Source organism: Amphiprion ocellaris, chromosome 10, assembly GCF_022539595.1.
Source record: "Amphiprion ocellaris isolate individual 3 ecotype Okinawa chromosome 10, ASM2253959v1, whole genome shotgun sequence".
NCBI lineage: Eukaryota > Metazoa > Chordata > Actinopteri > Pomacentridae > Amphiprion > Amphiprion ocellaris.
In genome coordinates, this window is record NC_072775.1 from 36254250 (window position 1) to 36272311 (window position 18062).

General features: G+C 45.1%; 2 protein-coding genes across 12 annotated transcripts; one reads left to right on the forward strand and one right to left on the reverse strand.

The window, feature by feature from the left end:
• Positions 1-225: 225 nt before the first annotated feature.
• Positions 226-17481, forward strand: si:dkey-181m9.8 (E3 ubiquitin-protein ligase RNF31). Of its 11 annotated transcripts, none has more exons than XR_008603084.1 (21): positions 226-351; positions 534-624; positions 2987-3052; positions 4153-4319; positions 4411-4541; positions 4621-4688; positions 6705-6830; positions 8828-9039; positions 9183-9365; positions 9492-9674; positions 9953-10051; positions 11017-11106; positions 11202-11304; positions 11380-11498; positions 12655-12768; positions 12883-12949; positions 13024-13117; positions 13985-14156; positions 14982-15360; positions 15585-15904; positions 15988-17481. XR_008603084.1 is itself a non-coding variant. In XM_023261039.3 (19 exons), exons 1-19 carry the CDS (start codon positions 307-309, stop codon positions 15108-15110), a joined length of 2259 nt encoding a protein of 752 aa, XP_023116807.1. In that variant the 5' UTR covers positions 226-306; the 3' UTR covers positions 15111-15452. The 11 variants fall into 11 exon arrangements, 9 of the variants coding, with proteins under 9 accessions (XP_023116807.1, XP_023116808.1, XP_023116809.1 ...); XR_008603085.1 differs by having other exon boundaries at positions 14982-15332; XM_023261039.3 differs by lacking the exons at positions 15585-15904; positions 15988-17481 and having other exon boundaries at positions 14982-15452.
• LOC129349929 (inositol monophosphatase 1-like) lies at positions 15563-16133 on the reverse strand. The gene is made up of 3 exons (XM_055014809.1): positions 15976-16133; positions 15695-15803; positions 15563-15623 (listed from the first exon to the last, which is right to left on the reverse strand). The coding sequence occupies exons 1-3, from the start codon at positions 16043-16045 to the stop codon at positions 15563-15565; spliced, it is 240 nt and encodes a 79-aa protein (XP_054870784.1). The 5' UTR covers positions 16046-16133.
• Positions 17482-18062: the final 581 nt, after the last annotated feature.

Genomic DNA, 18062 nt, shown 5'->3' on the forward strand with positions numbered 1-18062 from the left:
TGCTTCACAAGGACATTAAAACAGCAGATGAAAACACAATTATAAAAAGAAAGAAAACATTTATAAAATCATTAAGAAGGTCATTAAAATTTAAGGATACAGAAGTGGCTGCCATCACATCATATTTCAGTTCTTCGGTGTTGTAAATTCTACAAATTGTGATTCACGTCCCAAGCTGCTGGTGGCGGTAATGAGTCACTGTGTGCCAACCACCGAAGAAGATGTTAGTTGTTAGTCGTTAGCCGGCGGAGCGTTACCGGGCAGCGGGGAGACAGTGGCCGTCTCTGAGGTAAGTTTGTCGGTGAGATGCAGCGAGTCAGTCCGGAGGCGGAGCTGCGGACTCTGGCGGAGGTGAGATCAACTTTAATTCTCCAAGTTTGCTCGAAATCAAACTTAATTCAGATGAAAACTTCTCACTGCTAATTGGTTAGCAGCCATGCAAACGCGGAAGTTCCATTCAGAACTAATTGGAAGAGTTAGCTTCGTTAGCCGCAAGCTAATAACCACCGAGCTGCCTGCTGTCTCCTCCCTAGTGTCGGTACAGCTTCCCGGCAGAGACGCTCTCAGACCTGCAGTCGGTTCGGGCTCGGTTCTCCGACCTGCGGCTCTACGTCGACTTTTACTGTGAGTCCAAACTGTCAGACGTTCTCCTCATGTTCTCATCATATTCTCTTCATGTTCTCCGCATGTTCTCATCTTCTTCTCATGTTCCCCTTATGTTCTTAGATTCTCATCATGTTCTCATCATCTTCTTCTCATGTTCTCCTTTTGTTCTCGTCATGTTCTCATCATGTTCTCCTTATGTTATCATCATGTTCTTCCCATGTTCTCATCATGTTATGTTCTCATCATCTTCTTCTCATGTTCTCCTTATATTCTCATGTTTTTATGTTCTCATCATGTTCTCATCATCTTCTTCTCATGTTCTCATCATGTTCTTATAAAGTTAAAGAAGTTAAAGTTAGTTTATTTATATAGCACATTTCAACAACAAGGCGATTCAAAGTGCTTCACAAGGACATTAAAACAGCAGATGAAAACACAATTATAAAAAGAAAGAAAACATTTATAAAATCATTAAAAAGGTCATTAAAATTTAAGGATGCAGAAGAGTAAAAGAATCAAAAACAGAAGTTGGGAAGCAAGGACATTTTAAAAGTTACACTGCAGAGTTTGTCATAAAATAAGATTTAAAATAACTCTTAGAAGAACTTAGTCAAAAGCAGCTGAGAACAGGTAGGTCTTCAGACTGGACTTAAATGTGCTGAGAGTTTCAGCTGATCTACAGTTTTCTGGGAGTTTGTTCCAAATATACGGAGCATAGAAGCTGAATGCAGCTTCTCCATGTTTGGTTTTCACTCTGGGAACTAATAAAAGACCTGATCCAGATGACCTGAGTGGTCTGGTTGGTATATACTGAGTCAGGAGGTCTCTGATGTATTTTGGTCCTAAACCATTTAAAGCTTTGTAGACCAGCAGCAGGACTTTAAAATCTACCCTCTGAGTGACAGGAAGCCAGTGTAAAGACTTCAGAACTGGAGTGATGTGATCTACTTTCTTGGTCTTAGTGAGGACTCGAGCAGCAGAGTTTTGAATCAGCTGCAGTTGTCTGAGTGTTTTTTTTAGGTGAACCTGTAAAGATACTGTTACAGTAATCAAGCCGACTGAAGATGAACCCATAGACGAGCTTTTCCAGGTCCTGCTGAGACATCAGTCCTTTAATTCTTGAGATATTTTTTAAGTGATAATAAGCCGACTTTGTAATTGCTTTGATGTGTTTTTCAAAGCTGAGTTCTGAGTCCATCACCACACCCAGATTTCTGGCCTGGTCTGTGGTTTTTAGCTGTAGAGACTGAAGCTCTAAGCTCACTTTTAATTGCCCCTCCTTGGCTCCAAAAACCATTCCCTCAGTTTTGTCTTTATTTAGCTGAAGAAAGTTCTGACACAGCCACTCATTTATCTGTTCAATACACTTTCCCAGCACCTGTATAGGGCCATGGTCTCCTGGGGACATTGTAATGTAATTGAATGTTCTCATAAGATAAGATAATCCTTCTCCCTGCGCCAGGGGAAATTCACATTGTTACAGCAGCTTATGTATCAATAAACATAATAATAGTAATCAAATAGTAGTAATAATATTTACAATATATACAGGGATGAGAAATGAGGATGAAATAGTACAGTATTGACACACTGTAAACAACACAATATAAAGTGGCTTGAAAAAAATAAGTTTAAAAAGTGCAAAGATGTAGCAGTGCAAGAATTGCTGTGCAAATCTTTATAGTTTGGGGTGATAATGATATGAGTGCAGGTTATGTTAACATCAGCCAGTGATGCTGATGTTGTAAAGTCTTACAGCAGATGGGATGAAGGACCTGCGATAGCGTTCCTTCTTGCAGGGTGGATGTCTCAGTCTGCTGCTGAAGGAGCTGCTTAAAGACCCCACAGTGTCATGCAGTGGGTGAGAGGGATGGTCCATGATGGATGTGAGCTTTGCCAACATCCTCCTCTCAGCCACCTCCTCTATGGAGTCCAGGGAACAGTCCAGGACAGAACCGGCCCTCCTGACCAGTCTGTTTAGTCTCTTTCTTTCTTCTTCTTCTCATGTTCTCATCATCATCTTCTCATGTTCTCCTTATGTTCTCATGTTTTTATGTTCTCATCATGTTCTCATGTTCTCATCATCTTCTTCTCATGTTCTCCTCATGTTCTCATCAGCTTCTTCTCATGTTTTCATCATGTTCTTCACATGTTCTCATCGTCTTCTTCTCATGTTCTCCTTATGTTCTCATCATCTTCTCATGTTCTCTTCATCTTCTTCTCATGTTTTCATCTTGTTCTCATCATGTTCTCCAAATTTTCTTCCCATGTTGTCCTCATGTTCTTATGTTGTCTGGGTTTTTATTGAGTAATCAGTATTGATCAATGCTGATTCATGAACATATTGACAAGTATTGATCAGCTGCTGTGTCTCTGATAGGTTTTCCAAACAAAGAGAAGAAGAAGCTGGTTTATCTGGCCGGAACACTTCCTGTTTACTACGAAGGTCCGCCATGTTGGTTCTGATTACTGTTTGTTGTTGTTAGTGTGGACTGGATCAGTCTGGATTATGGAGGGCTGCACAGTTGCTCAGTGCTTAGTACCATCAACTCACAGCTAGAACATCCCCGGTTCCTGGGATCTTTCTGCATGGAGTCTCCATGTTGTCCCTGCTGGGTTCTCCAGCTTCCTCCCACAGTCCAGAAACATGCTGAGGTTAATTGGTGATCCTAAATTGTCTGTAGGTGTGAATGTGAGTGTGATTGTTTGTCTCTATGTGTAGCCCTGTGATAGACTGTTACCTGTCCAGGTGAACCTTCACCCTCAGTCAGCTGGGATACACTCCACCCCCCATGGACCTAATAATGATTAAGTGGTGTAGATGATGGGTGGATGGTTTAGGGATTTAGTTGATTGATCATTAATATTTACCTGTTTGAGGATATACTTTATCACCTGGTCCAAGCCTGTCTGGTCTGGTGATGGTTTAGGGATATAATTGATTGATCATTGATCAGTTAATTGATCATTAGTATTTACCTGAGGATATGGTGTATCACCTTGTCGTTCCTGTCCGGTCTGGTGTAGTTAGGGTTAGCTATACTGAAATAATGCCACAAAAAAAACCCTCAAACATCAGGAAAGTAAAGTAATAACAGATGAAATGACAGAAAACCTGGAATTTTCTTTTACTGTAAATTAAAAAGAACCTTAGTTTTAATCAAATGCTTCATGTGCCTTCATTCAAGTTCCTTAAATTCCATGTAGTAGAATTTAAATCCAGAGAAGCTTTCTCTGTCCATCCTTCATATATATATATATATTATCTATTATTATCTATTATCACATTCATCGTGCTGTGTTATTCTTTAAGTACACGTTGCTGTCTGTGATTTATTTGTAAATCGGCTCAGTGTTCTGTGTAACTTTAAATCATGTTAGTTTAACTTTCCTCCCTGTGTAGTGAAGTTGAATAGTTCATGTTCTACTTCCTGTGTGTGCTTTATTCATAATCAGCAGCTCTTATCAATCAGCTGATCAGTCCCAGCTTTACTATAACTGGTGGAGTTTGTTTATAATGCTGGTCTGGTCGGGTTCTGGTGGCAGGAGCTGAGTACAACATCCCAGTGTGCATCTGGCTCCATGAGACTCACCCGGTGTCCCGTCCTCGCTGCTATGTCTGTCCGTCCGTCGCCATGGTGATCAATCCGTCCTGTCCCTACGTGGACGCCTCCGGAAACATCAGCGTGGATGCACTCAACAAGTGGTCTCAGGTAAGACGCACTGAGCACGCTCAGTCAGGCTGTTAGATGAGTTACCTGGTCAGGTAGTCCTCTAACCACCAGACATGTCTCCCCCCGTTAGGGCATGTCCGACCTGTCACAGCTCGTGTCAGAGATCAGACGGGCATTCCAGAAGGACACCCCTCTCTTCACCAGGCAACGAGTTCAAGCCCCACCCCCTGCAGGTGTCCAGGTGTTCCAGTCAGCTGACAGGTGGGTTCCTGTTGGACTGTCCTGTTGGAAACAGACAGACGGTCTGATGGACCTGATGGAGTTCTGTTTTGTCCTGCAGCGTCCTCTCATCGTCCTCATCCCAACACCGTGTCTCTCTGTCCTCGTCTCATCTGTCTGGACATTCAGGTAAATGTCCTGTTGGTCTGCCATGTCATGTTGAGTCACTGTCCCCGTCCACATGTCCACCACCAGACTGTCCTCTACATGTGATCCAGAGGGTCAGTGTTTATGACCGATCGTGGATCAGCGGCTGATCAGGTCAACCAGCTTTGACCGCACCGATCCAACCTGGTCAGTAAAGTCCTGAACCCATCCGTCAGATCAGCTCTGATACACAAACCTGCAGAAGGCAACACACTGTCTGTCCATTCATTCAGTCATAGAAGTCCTCAGAGCTTCAGCAATAGACAACAGGACTGGTCTGTGAGGTCCTTGAAAATGTTCCACCTTCAGCCAAGAGGCTTCTTCAGTTCTGACTGACTCATGGGCCTTCTCAGATAAATGTGAAAACAGATTCCTACAAAGTACTTTAAAAACAGTGACTGAATAAGTGTTCTTCTGTTTCAGTCCTCAGTAGAGGAACCTTTGGCTGCAGTTATGAACCTGATCCTGTTGATCAATCAGTCTGAACATCTGGATGCTGCAGTTTTACCTCATTCTTTATAAAATTGGACACTTCTAGAAAACAAATCTTGTCCCAACTGGCAGTCCTCCTGGATTTCCTGATACCTTCATTTATTTTACCTTGTACCCTGACAAGCCTTCCAAGGGCCTTCTACTGAGAAGCTTCAGCCCATCATGATGCTGCCTCCACCATGCTTCACACCATGATGGTGCCTCCACCATGCTTCACAAAGAGGAGACCAAAGAACCTTCTTCCAGGTGTCTTCAGAGTCTCCACATGTCTTCTAGTGAACTCTAGTCCAGATTTAATTGGAGCTTTTTCCATCAGAGTCTTTCTCTTTGTCTCCATGAAGCTTTGACTGGTGAAGAACAGAAAACAGTTGTTGGATGAACAGTCTGAAGCTGGAACTCCTTCAGAGGAGTCATAGGAGTCTTGGTGGCCTCCCTCTCTAGTCTCTTTCTCCTTCAGAGGAGTCATAGGAGTCTTGGTGGCCTCCCTCTCTAGTCTCTTTCTCCTTCAGAGGAGTCATAGGAGTCTTGGTGGCCTCCCTCTCTAGTCTCTTTCTCCTTCACAGGAGTCATAGGAGTCTTGGTGGCCTCCCTTTCTAGTCTCTTTCTCCTTCAGAGGAGTCATAGGAGTCTTGGTGGCCTCCCTCTCTAGTCTCTTTCTCCTTCAGAGGAGTCATAGGAGTCTTGGTGGCCTCCCTCTCTAGTCTCTTTCTCCTTCAGAGGAGTCATAGGAGTCTTGGTGGCCTCCCTCTCTAGTCTCTCAGGTCTTGAGGACGTCCTGCTCTAGTCAGATTTATTCATGTTTCATCTTCCTTCCATTTCTTAATGATGGATTTAACTGGACTCCAGGAGACCTTCAGGAACTTTAAATGTTCTTGTATCGTCCTGATTGATGCTTTTCAGCAACCTTTCCTCAGAGTTTCTTGGTTGTTCAGTCTTCATGGTGTCGTTCTATCCAGGAGTTCTGATTCACCAGAGACTGGACCTTCTAGATCCAGGAGTCTTTATCCTCCAATCACTGACCTCAGATTATCCATTAAGGACTTCTAGAACAACTGTCTGCATCTGTGTTCAGTTAGTATCTTTAAGGAGGAGGAATACTTATGAAGTCATTTATTTTACATTTTTGATTGAACAGCAGAACTTTGTAGAAATCTGACATGAAACAGTGTCACAGAGATGGGCGTTGTGGTACATGCTTCTCAGTAAATAGAATTTAAGTTGTGGCTACTTCCAGCTGCCACTCAGCGCCTGTGGAAAGTCTTTAAAAACTTGAAAACTAAACTAACACCATGGAATTTTTTTTACGGTTTAATTCAGGTTAAATTTATGACCTTTAAGTGGTGACACTATGGCGGTCTCCAGAGGTCACTGTGATATGCAGACGTTCAGTCTGACTCCAGGCTCAGAGGAAAACACAAACATTTAGAACGCAGCCTGTACGTTAGCTCATTAGCATGCTAATTGTAGCATGTTTGACCTGACTAAGCCCCTCCCTCTGTTTTGCAGCCAGCCAATTGGAGCTGTGCAGGACTGTGAGGGCAGGGCGTTCATACACCGAGGACCTGCTGGGCATCGACTTCAGCGCTCCTCCTCCATCACCCTCCAACCCCTTCATTAGTTCCTCCCTTTCAGGTGGGTCAGGGCAGGTAATGTCTGAGGGCGTGGTCTAAAGCCTGTCAGATGGAACAGATGTTTGTGAAGCACCTTGTCCTGTATTTATTCCTGTTAATAAGTTCAGGATTGAAAACCTCAAAACATCAACAACAGCCTGATGTCAGTCATGAGGATCCACAACAACAGAGCCTGTCCTGATCCCAGCAGAACCACCAGACCAGCTACCTGCATTCAGTTGGTGGCCTTTAATCAGCACTATGGACAGTACTGCAGTACTACAATATGTACACAGTACTGTACTGTGGCAGTACTGTGGACAGGCTGTAGTACTGCAGTACTGTATACAGGCTGTAGTACTGCAGTACTGTATACAGGCTGTAGTGCTGCAGTACTGTATACAAGCTGTAGTGCTGCAGTACTGTATACAGGCTGTAGTACTGCAGTACTGTATACAAGCTGTAGTACTGCAGTACTGTATACAGGCTGTAGTACTGCAGTACTGTATACAGGCTGTAGTACTGCAGTACTGTATACAGGCTGTAGTGCTGCAGTACTGTATACAGGCTGTAGTGCTGCAGTACTGTATACAAGCTGTAGTGCTGCAGTACTGTATACAGGCTGTAGTGCTGCAGTACTGTATACAGGCTGTAGTGCTGCAGTACTGTATACAAGCTGTAGTGCTGCAGTACTGTATACAGGCTGTAGTGCTGCAGTATTGTATACAGGCTGTAGTGCCGCAGTACTGTGGACAGGCTGTAGTACTGCAGTACTGTATACAGGCTGTAGTGCTGCAGTACTGTATACAAGCTGTAGTGCTGCAGTACTGTATACAGGCTGTAGTGCTGCAGTATTGTATACAGGCTGTAGTGCCGCAGTACTGTGGACAGGCTGTAGTACTGCAGTACTGTATACAGGCTGTAGTACTGCAGTACTGTATACAGGCTGTAGTGCTGCAGTACTGTATACAAGCTGTAGTGCTGCAGTATTGTATACAGGCTGTAGTGCTGCAGTACTGTATACAAGCTGTAGTGCTGCAGTACTGTATACAGGCTGTAGTACTGCAGTACTGTGGACAGGCTGTAGTGCTGCAGTACTGTATACAGGCTGTAGTACTGCAGTACTGTGGACAGGCTGTAGTGCTGCAGTACTGTATACAGGCTGTAGTACTGCAGTACTGTGGACAGGCTGTAGTGCTGCAGTACTGTATACAGGCTGTAGTACTGCAGTACTGTATACAGGCTGTAGTACTGCAGTACTGTATACAGGCTGTAGTGCTGCAGTACTGTATACAGGCTGTAGTGCTGCAGTACTGTATACAGGCTGTAGTGCTGCAGTACTGTATACAGGCTGTAGTACTGCAGTACTGTATACAGGCTGTAGTACTGCAGTACTGTATACAGGCTGTAGTACTGCAGTACTGTATACAAGCTGTAGTGCTGCAATACTGTATACAGGCTGTAGTGCTTCAATACTGTATACAGGCTGTAGTACTGCAGTACTGTATACAGGCTGTAGTGCTGCAATACTGTATACAAGGTGTAGTACTGCAGTACTGTATACAGGCTGTAGTGCTGCAATACTGTATACAAGCTGTAGTACTGCAATACTGTATACAGGCTGTAGTACTGCAGTACTGTGGACAGGCTGTAGTACTGCAGTACTGTATACAGGCTGTAGTACTGCAGTACTGTGGACAGGCTGTAGTACTGCAGTACTGTGGACAGGCTGTAGTACTGCAGTACTGTGGACAGGCTGTAGTACTGCAGTACTGTCCTGTCTCTGTGATCAGGGGCTGAAGAAGTAATTCTTATTCTTCCTGGTCCTGATTGTGATCGTGGTCTTAGTCCTGATCCTGATCTCAGTCAGGTTCCTGATTCTGATCCTGGTTACTAATCTTGATTTTAGTTCTTGTCCAGGTTCTGATCCCGATCTCGGTACATGTCCTGGTTTTAATCTTTATCTTGGTCTAGGTCCCCGTTCTGATCTTTATCTTGGTGCTGGTCTTGTCCCCGCAGGTGCCCCCCTTGAAGACCCTCTCACCAGGCAAATGGGAGCACTTAGGCTGGATGAAGAGTTCAGCAGAGACCAGGCTGAGGCACCTGTCCAAATCATCCAATCAGAAGCAACCAAAGACAGACACACTGATGATTCTGGTGCAGGACCTGGACTCAGTCAGGACCTCCATCCTCTCAAACCCTCATCCAGACCCGGAGCAGACATTATCAAGGTGAGGAGAAGTCCTGGTTCTCAGCAGATCTCATGTGGTCTCAGCAGGTCTCCTGTGGTCTCAGCAGGTCTCAGTCAGTCTCAGGTGGTCTCAGTCAGTCTCAGCAGGTCTCAGGTGGTCCCAGCCTTTGTGTCTGTCCTCAGATGGCGTCCCGGCTCCCTCCGGACCAGGCGGCAGTGTTTCTGTCTCTAATGGCTATGGAGGGGCGGAGCTTCATCCCGACTGATGTCATGGAGGCAGTCCAGCTCAACAGAGACTTCCAGTCGGCTCTGAGGTTTCTGTGTCACAGCTGCCCCATCTGCCAGGAGCAGGTGTCCTTCAGCAAGGTGAGACTTCCTGGTTAAATACAGGTGGATAAATAAATAAAAAGGTGAGATGCATCTCCTGAGACAGTTCATTCTTCTGTTCATTCCTTCTTCTTCTCTGCCTGTATTTACTGTTCATTCCTGCAGATCATCACGATGACTCACTGCTCCTGCTTCCTGTGTCAGTCGTGTTTCAAGTTGTTTTTCTTGGCAGCCATTAAAGAGCGCAGCGTGGATCAGCTGGTTTGTCCTCAGTGTGGACAGCCAGAGGTCCGAGGACCGGGAGGGCTGGAGGGGTCTATGGACTACTTCAACCTGCTGGACACACAGGTGAGACACTCACCTGGTTCTGTTGGTTCTGACCCTGCCCCTGCTGGTTCTGTTGGTTCTGACTCAGTCCCCTGCTGGTTCTGCCCCAGTCCCCTGCTGGTTCTAATCCAATCCCCTGCTGGTTCTAATCCAGTCCGCTGCTGGTTCTGCCCCAGTCCCCTGCTGGTTCTAATCCAGTCCGCTGCTGGTTCTAATCCAGTCCCCTGCTGGTTCTAATCCTGTCCCCTACTGGTTCTGTTGGTTCTGACCCTAATCCTGGTTCTAAATGTTTGTTTCAGATTCGTCATTTTCTGCCTCCTGAGATCCACGAGCTCTTCCAGAGGAAGCTCAGAGACCGAGCCCTGCAGGAGATGCCCAACTTCTGCTGGTGTGCTCATGTAAGACCCACTGAGACCCAGACCAGGACCTCACAGACCAAGACCAGGATTTTACAGACCAGAATCAGCACTTTATAGACCAGGACCTTAAGACCAGGACTTCACAGACCAGGACCTCACAGACCAGGACCTCACAGACCAGGACCAGGACCTTACAGACCCGGACCTCACAGACCAGGACCTCTTAGACTACCACTAAATCCTCTGTCCTGTTGCTGCTGATTGAACGTGATATTCTCCGCTAGCGTTTCCGTTCAGGGTGTAATGAAACAGAAATCAAGGTTCTGTACATCGATCGGTTTTGAGGTCACAATTTCAGTTCAGTGAGAAAATCCCGCTAAACTTTAAACTGCTTATCTTTCTATTCCTGAATTACTGACCGTATTTTCTGAACAGATGATGTCAGTTTTTTAAAAAGTTCCCTTCACTTCCATTCAGGTTTCGGATATCACACCACGGTAACCTGAGAACGTTTTCTAAAGTCTACTGGCCGCAAAAGTTCCAAAGTAAATGAAGATAAACATTCTCAAATAAACGAAAGAGAATTAAGATGCATTATTCAGAAAATAAAGGGATTAAAATGTTCTGGTTTGGGACGGCAGCTGTGGGATCAGTTGATTGGCTGTTCCAGCAGAGTCCAGGTATGTACCTGCTGCTACAGAAACACCTGTAGAGTCTGATATTTCTTCGACCCACCAGCAGCATACTTTAGTTATGTGGAGGGTCTTCAGGTTCTGGTGGGCCTGAGTTCTTCAGAACTAGGAGGCTGAGTCCTGAACTAAGAAGTAAAGCTATTGAAACACACAAATGAAGTTCTGACACACAAAAAGGTTCTGCAGCTGCATCTGTTCTGAACACAAGAGCCCAACCGACACCTTTCAGGACAAAGATATTCCGTGACACGAAAAGTGTTGTTCTTCTGATAGATGTTGTGTGTTTCAGCTGATAGATGTTGTGTGTTTCAGTGTTCTTTTGGGATGCTCCATGAGGCTGACAGCTTGAGGATAGACTGTCCCAGCTGTAAGAAGAGCACCTGCTCTAAATGCAGATCACCTGTAAGACACAACAAAACACAACAACACAACATGCTCTAAGGGCAGATCACCTGTAGGAGGCTCCCGCAGACTCGTTTTCTGTTTCTGTTCTTCAGTGGTTTCCTCAGCATCAGAGTCTCTCCTGTGAGCAGTTCAGAGTCTGGAAGCAGAAGAACCAACCAGATCATCACAGCAGCCCCCTGCTGTACAGCAGCATAGGTAGAACACCACCACCTCCACTCCGATCTGGTCTGATCTGGTCTCATGTGGTCTCATGTGGTGTTGTGTCCACAGAGTGTCCAAACTGCCAGCTTGTCTTCAGTCTGTCTAAAGGAGGATGTCTTCACTTCACATGCAGTCAGTGTCGGCATCAGTTCTGTGGTGGATGCAGTCAGCGCTTCACTCTGGGATCTGTGAGTTCACCTTCTCAGGCTCTACTGTGGTCATTCAGCTGCGGTCAGCGCTTCATTCTGGGATCTGTGGTCAGTTTAAGGATCAGGGTTACGTTATTTTTGGCCGTGGGGAGATTTGTGTAGCAGAAAAAATGACTGTACACATTGAACTTGACAGGTAGGTACTTAATCGAGTGAAAGGACAAAAAAGTGCTCAGTGTTCCACCGTTCATCAACATAGCAGCGAGGACAAGTAAAAAAATCAGATCAAATATATCAGATAAATGTTCAGCTGGGATCAGCTGGAACATGAGAAGATAATTAGTGTGGAAACATTTTCCAAAGACAGTTAAGTGTTGATGGTGTCTAAATGGAGAGACGAGCAGAGTAGCAAATCATCTGCAAAGAGTGGTGCATTATGGGTTGTTTCAGTGTGTTTATAGAGATTCTTTCAGCCAGCAGTTGCAGTGGGTGTATCCCAGTTTAACATGCAGGAGTCTCTGAAGGCTGCTAAATTAAATAAATTCATTAGTAAAAAGGAGTTCACAGAGTATCCCGATGATTTTCCTGTGGAGTTACAGCAGAGCTCAGAGAGAAAAATGATCCACAGAGGATGATACTCCAACGATTCTCTTCTGTATGAATTAATGAGATCCCAGAGAAACTTTACTAACAGGATGAATGTCAGGCTGTTTCCTCCAAAAGACTTTATCATAGACACATGTTGGAAAACAGAAGGGGGTTATGTTCTAATCAAGGTGGTCCTATAATCCTACCAGGAGCAACTGGCAGGACAACAGAGTTCCTCACATGAGGACTGAAGATTTTTCAGCACACAGTTTAAAAGCTGCTGTGTTTGAATATTTATAAGTAGATTCACCAGGATAAACGAGCATCCTGTTAAAATGGAACATTAGCATCGCTCCGGCAACATAAACTACGCAACAAAAACAAGCACTTTAGCATAGCAGCTAGGTTTGTCAGCAACAACTAAAAAACACAGCTGAAATACGACAGCATGATGGATCAGACCATCTTATCCAGCAGGAAGTGGGTCTGCTGGAGTTCTCACCTGGAATACAATTGTCTGACCTCCTGGTCCAGACCTTCTGGTCCAGACCTCAGGTGTCTCATATGTGTGACTGAAGACTTTACAGCTGTTTAACTTTGTCTTCAGGCCTGCGGTTTCTCTGCTGACTGTGGAAGTAAAGGTCTTCATGCTCACCACCCCAGAGACTGCCTTTACCACCTGAGAGACTGGAGTGTCACCCGCCTTCACCTGTTGCTACAGGTAAGAATCACCTGAGAGATGCACCAACCCTACCCACTACAGATGAGAGAGCTCAGGTGTACCCAGGTGCTGTGTGGTCAGTATTGATGGGGTGGAGTGTCTCGTGTCTCTCAGCATTACAGTGTCTCTCCCTCCTGGTTGGAAGCAGCCAATGGTAGCCCACCTGACATCGGTCTGGCAGGTGAGGTCTCCTTCTGTTCAGCTGATCGTGTCTCATTGCTCCCAGTTTGATTGACTGGTGTGATCATATTCCAGCAGTGTGTTTGGTTTTGGAACTGAGAGACGACAGCAGCAGACAGGAGGAGCCCTGTGGTCGACCTGCACTACCTGAATACAGAGGATACTGCCAGTAAGCCCAAAGCTCCCAGTACCGACTACCAGTCAGCTCTTGATACTGACTACCAGTCAGCTCTTGGTACGGACTACCAGTCCTGTCCTGGTGCCGACTACCAGTCAGCTTTGGTACCAATTACCAGACAGGTCCTGGTACCGACTACCAATCAGGTCCCATTATTGACTGCCAGTCAGCTCCCAGTATTGACTACCAGTCAGCTCCCAGTACCGACTACCAGTCAGGTCCCGGTAACGACTACCAGTCAGCTCCCGGTACCCACTACCAGTCACCTCCCGGTACCAATTACCAGTCAGGTCCCGGTACCGACTACCAGTTAGCTCCCGTTATCGACTACCAGTCAGCTCCCAGTACCGACTACCAGTCAGCTCCCAGTACCGACTACCAGTCCTGTCCTGGTACTGACTATCAGTCAGCTCTCAGTACTGACTACCAGTCCTGTCCTGGTACCGACTACCAGTCAGCTCCTGGTACCGACTGCCAGTCCTGTCCTGGTACCGACTACCAGTCAGCTCCCGGTACCGACTACCAGTCCTGTCCTGGTACCAACTACCAGTCAGCTTTGGTACCGATTACCAGTCAGGTCCTGGTACCAACTACCAATCAGGTCCCAGTATTGACTGCCAGTCAGCTCCCAGTATTGACTACCAGTCAGCTCCCGGTACTGACTACCAGCCAGTTCCCGGTACCCACTACCAGTCAGGTCCCGATACCCACTACCAGTCAGCTACCGGTATTGACTACCAGTTAGCTCTCAGTACCAATTACCAGCTCGACCCAGTTTGACTATGATCTGAACCCAGTGGGTTTGTAGCCTACTGCTTACCTGTCCAGGTGCAGTAGTTTCAGGTGTCTCTGCTCCAGCAGGTTGCACTATAAGGAGTATTTGGTGGAGTTGATCAACCGTTACCGTGTCGACCCTGCAGTCCTATTTAGTCTGGCCGAGATGACGGCGGAGCTGCAGCGCTGGCAGGTCGCCGTGCCGACCAGGAAACCTGATGAACCGGAGGGGCTGTACACACACCGACTCCGCCTGGTCAGTGACATCATCACAGACAGTGCTGTCTAATCAACAACTTTATGTAAACAAGACAACAACTTCATGTAAACAAGACAACTTTATTTAAACAAGACAACTTCATGTAAACAAGACAACTTCTTCTAAACAACACAACTTCCTCTGTTTCATGACTTTTTGTATGTTCCTGCAGTCAGTAAGTGAATTTAAGTCAGAACCTGTTTCAGTTTGATGTCAGGAGAAGTTGAAGTCATGCTGTGACGCACTAATCAGTTGGTCTTTCTGTAGTTTGAGGTCTAGAATTTTTCTGTTTGACCAGTTGGATTAATCATCATAACACATCTGTCACGGGAAATCCAATGATGATAGATGATTGAATCAAATACTGAATTTTTAAGAAGAAATTAGTCTTCACAATAACTGATGAAGTGGCCATTGATGAAAACCAACTTTTAGACTGATAATTGAAGAATCATTATTGGGTCTAGCCATAGATGACATTCTGCTGCCTGTAGAGGGCGTCAGCATTATAAATGTTTAATAGCATGTCAATCTGGATCAGAACAACAGAACAGAACCTCCAACAGAACCACCTTGCGAACCACGCTACAGTCTGTATCAGTTAATAAAATATAATCCAAGTATCTTCTGCTTTTATCTTCTATGTTCTCATTACATCAGCAGTGTTAAAAGACTCTGAGGTTTGGGTTCGGCTAACCCGAACCATGAACCACGAGATAAACTGAGACGTTTCCAGTTTGCTGACTGACTAATGATTAAAATATATTTAAGGAATCAAACTAACAATGGCCAATCACAGTGCAGAATTCTCTCTCTCTGCAGACGCTGACCAATAGCGTTCCTCTCAGGAAGCAGCGCCGCTCCCTGCTCAAACTCGGCGACAACCTTTGCCCTCTGCCCACCGCTGTGGTTGCCAGAGCCCCGCCCCCTCACCTGCTGCTGAGTGACTGACTCCGTCCCCTGTTCCTGGGGCAGATCTGATTGGCTCACTAGTTGCCAAGGAGAGCAACTACAGACAGACCGTATCAAAGACAGCGAGTAGCCAATCGGAGTACAGAGCTTACGCTGCCCTTATTGATCTGAATGTCAACGAACACTCAGACCGCTAACGACGCTACTGATGCCAACAAGCCTTTCGTCAGTGTTCAGGGATCCATTTCTGTTTGAGCCAGTGTGAGCAGCAGTTAGCACGTGTTAACAGGTTACAATGTTTGAAGTTGCTGTTTTAGTTTTCTGCACTTTAACAGTTGGAACAATTTTAACAAATAAATGGTGTCTTTATTTATACCTTAACACACATCAGCTTCCTCTGATGGTTCCATAGCAACCAGTTGTTGTTTCTGAATATTACAGGACATCACAATACCCTAACTCCAAACGCTTTAACAAGCAAGCGTTTTGATCTAGCCATCTCCTCCTGAACAGAGACACATGTTGATGGCTGCAGTTCCTGCTCCACGCAGCCTGCAGAGAAACACACATGATGACAGGAAACACCTTCACCTGGCTGCAGGTGTGCAGCAGCCCGCTGTTACCCGTGAACCGGGACGCTCAGGACGTTCTTCAGGCTGCAGAAGATCCTGTCGACGGCTTCGGGGGCTCTGCTGGATCCGAACTCTGTGGCCACGATGGACTGCTGGATGTCTGAGGAGAACAACAGCAGGTTCTTTAGGAGAACGCTTCGTGTTCTCAGAACAACGTCTGATCTCCAGGTCCGTCTAATCATCTTAACTGTCTTCAAAGAGGTGAGACCCTGAATTCAGCTGAACCTGTCCTGATGTGTTATTGATTGGTAAAGAAGTTATTGATTATGGACCTTTCTGCTCAGAAACCTCCAGCGGTTGTCCGTTGCAGAACGCTCCCTTCCCCCTCCTGGCGGTGAACATCTTGTCTTCCAGACAGCTGTAGACGACACCAAACTCCACCTGAAGGAGCAGGAAGGTGGAAGCATCTCACATTGGAGCAGGACCAGCATAATGAATCCTAGAATTAGAGATAATAGGTATACTAGAAGAGAACCTACAGTCTACAGCAGTAATGAGTACACTGCTGTGTAATATCACTTAAATGTCATAAGATGCTAAACTTTGGATGTTCTCCTGCTGGAATATTTCTCTTCATCATCTGGTCAGCCAGTATTCTAGTTCATCCTCAGACCTTCATGCTGCATCTAGAAATGTCTTCAACACCTTCTGACCTCACGCAGCCCCATATCATCACACTCCCACCTCCGTGCTTCACTGTCAGGATTACGCATCCACTGTGGTAGTCCTGGTCAGGTTCTCACCAAACATCTGGACTCCATCTCAGCCCAACTCGTTGATCTTCATCTGACCGAAGAATGTCTTAATCTGTATTATTATTTTTTGCTTAACATTTATTTACCCAGGTAGGTCAACTGAGAACCAGTTCTCATCTACCATAATGACCTGGCCAAGAGGCAGCATAAAAGATAAATATAATTACATTCAGCAGACACTTTTATCCAAAGCAACATACATCTGAGAGTAGACACAACACAAGGGAGGTAGGACTGTGGTGTTGGTCAGTGAGCTATCCAGCTGCTAAATACTACACAGTGAGGACACGAAGAGAGAAAACAGCAGAAACAGATAATAGTTATTCATGGTGACCTATAATGAGGTAAATGGCTAAAAGCAGGTAAATGGTCTTGTACTATTGTTTGAATTGAATTTTGAATGAGGAGAGAATGAATGAGGGTAAAATTGGCAATAGGAGGTATTGGTTTTAGGTGTGAGGAGATTGATGAAGCTGCTGGAGCGCAGACTGGGATTTGTACTGTGAATGTTAAGAAGAGACTGCAGATATAACAGGTTTCCAAAAGAGAGGTTTGTAAATGAACAGAAACCAGTAAGGTTGAAGGTCAGTTCAGCAGAGCAGATGGCATGTTCTCCAACTTCCATCAGGCTTCTTCTCATGTTTTTCAGCAAACTTTCATCTGGAAGTTTAGTTCTGAGCAGCAACCAGGTTTAGTCCTGGTCCTCCGTCCATAGAGGCTGATGTTATGAAGGTTCCTTCACACTGTCTGAGCTTCACACTGTTTCTTTAAACCAGGTCTGTGTTGCTGTAAAATAGTGACGTGGATAACTGACAGTAGACTATGGAGCTGCTCCACCCAAACCTTCAGCAGAACATTTTCAGTGTGAAGCTGCTGCCGAAAGTAGTCTGTAATACATGCAGCTGATACACAAAACTGTGTTTCTCTGCAGATGTTCCACAGCTGTGACAATAAAAACAGTCTGAGAATAATGGCAGCTCATTAAAGCATAAACTGGTGTGAAAATAATGTGAATTTGGAAAAGTCGTAGGCAAAACTCTGATGTATACAAGTTCTGTTTTGCTCCTCTTTCAGTTGTGATGTTCAATCAGTTAATCCTCCTGCAGCGAAGAATCAGCTGTGAGACCTGCACAGGCTCATAAACGTTCCTTTAATGTTTGATAAACATTTCCTTAATGTTTGATAAAGTCCCCTTAATGTTTGATAAAGGTCCTCTTAATGTTTGATAAATGTTGCCTTAATGTTTGATAAACATCCCCTTAATGTTTGATAAACATCCCCTTAATGTTTGTTTTACTTTCCTTTAATGTTTGATAAACATCCTCTTAATGTATGATAAACATACCCATAATGTTTGTTTTACATTCCCTTAATGTTTGATAAACATCCCTTTGTTTGTTTTAATTCCCTTAACGTTTGATAAACGTCCCCTTAATGTTTGCTAAACTTCCTTTAATGTATGATAAACGTTCCCTTAATGTTTGGGTGAAGGGTAAACACCTCACTGGCTGAAGCCCTTCTTATCATTAGAAGTAACATTTACGGATGTTCCCTGAACGCCTCCCAGTGCAGGTAGATGCTGTCAGGTGGCTGCAGTTCTCAGG

Coding starts and splice junctions, on each gene's coding strand:
- LOC129349929 (XM_055014809.1), bottom strand. CDS start 16,045: ATGTTCACCGCCAGGAGGGGGAAGGGAGCGTTCTGCAACGGACAACCG. Junction 15,804..15,975: donor GGAGGTTTCTGAGCAGAAAG/GTCCATAATCAA, acceptor TGTTCTCCTCAG/ACATCCAGCAGTCCATCGTG. Junction 15,624..15,694: donor CTGAGCGTCCCGGTTCACGG/GTAACAGCGGGC, acceptor GTTTCTCTGCAG/GCTGCGTGGAGCAGGAACTG.
- si:dkey-181m9.8 (XM_023261039.3), top strand. CDS start 307: ATGCAGCGAGTCAGTCCGGAGGCGGAGCTGCGGACTCTGGCGGAG. Junction 9,366..9,491: donor AGCAGGTGTCCTTCAGCAAG/GTGAGACTTCCT, acceptor TCATTCCTGCAG/ATCATCACGATGACTCACTG. Junction 11,107..11,201: donor GCTCTAAATGCAGATCACCT/GTAAGACACAAC, acceptor TCTGTTCTTCAG/TGGTTTCCTCAGCATCAGAG.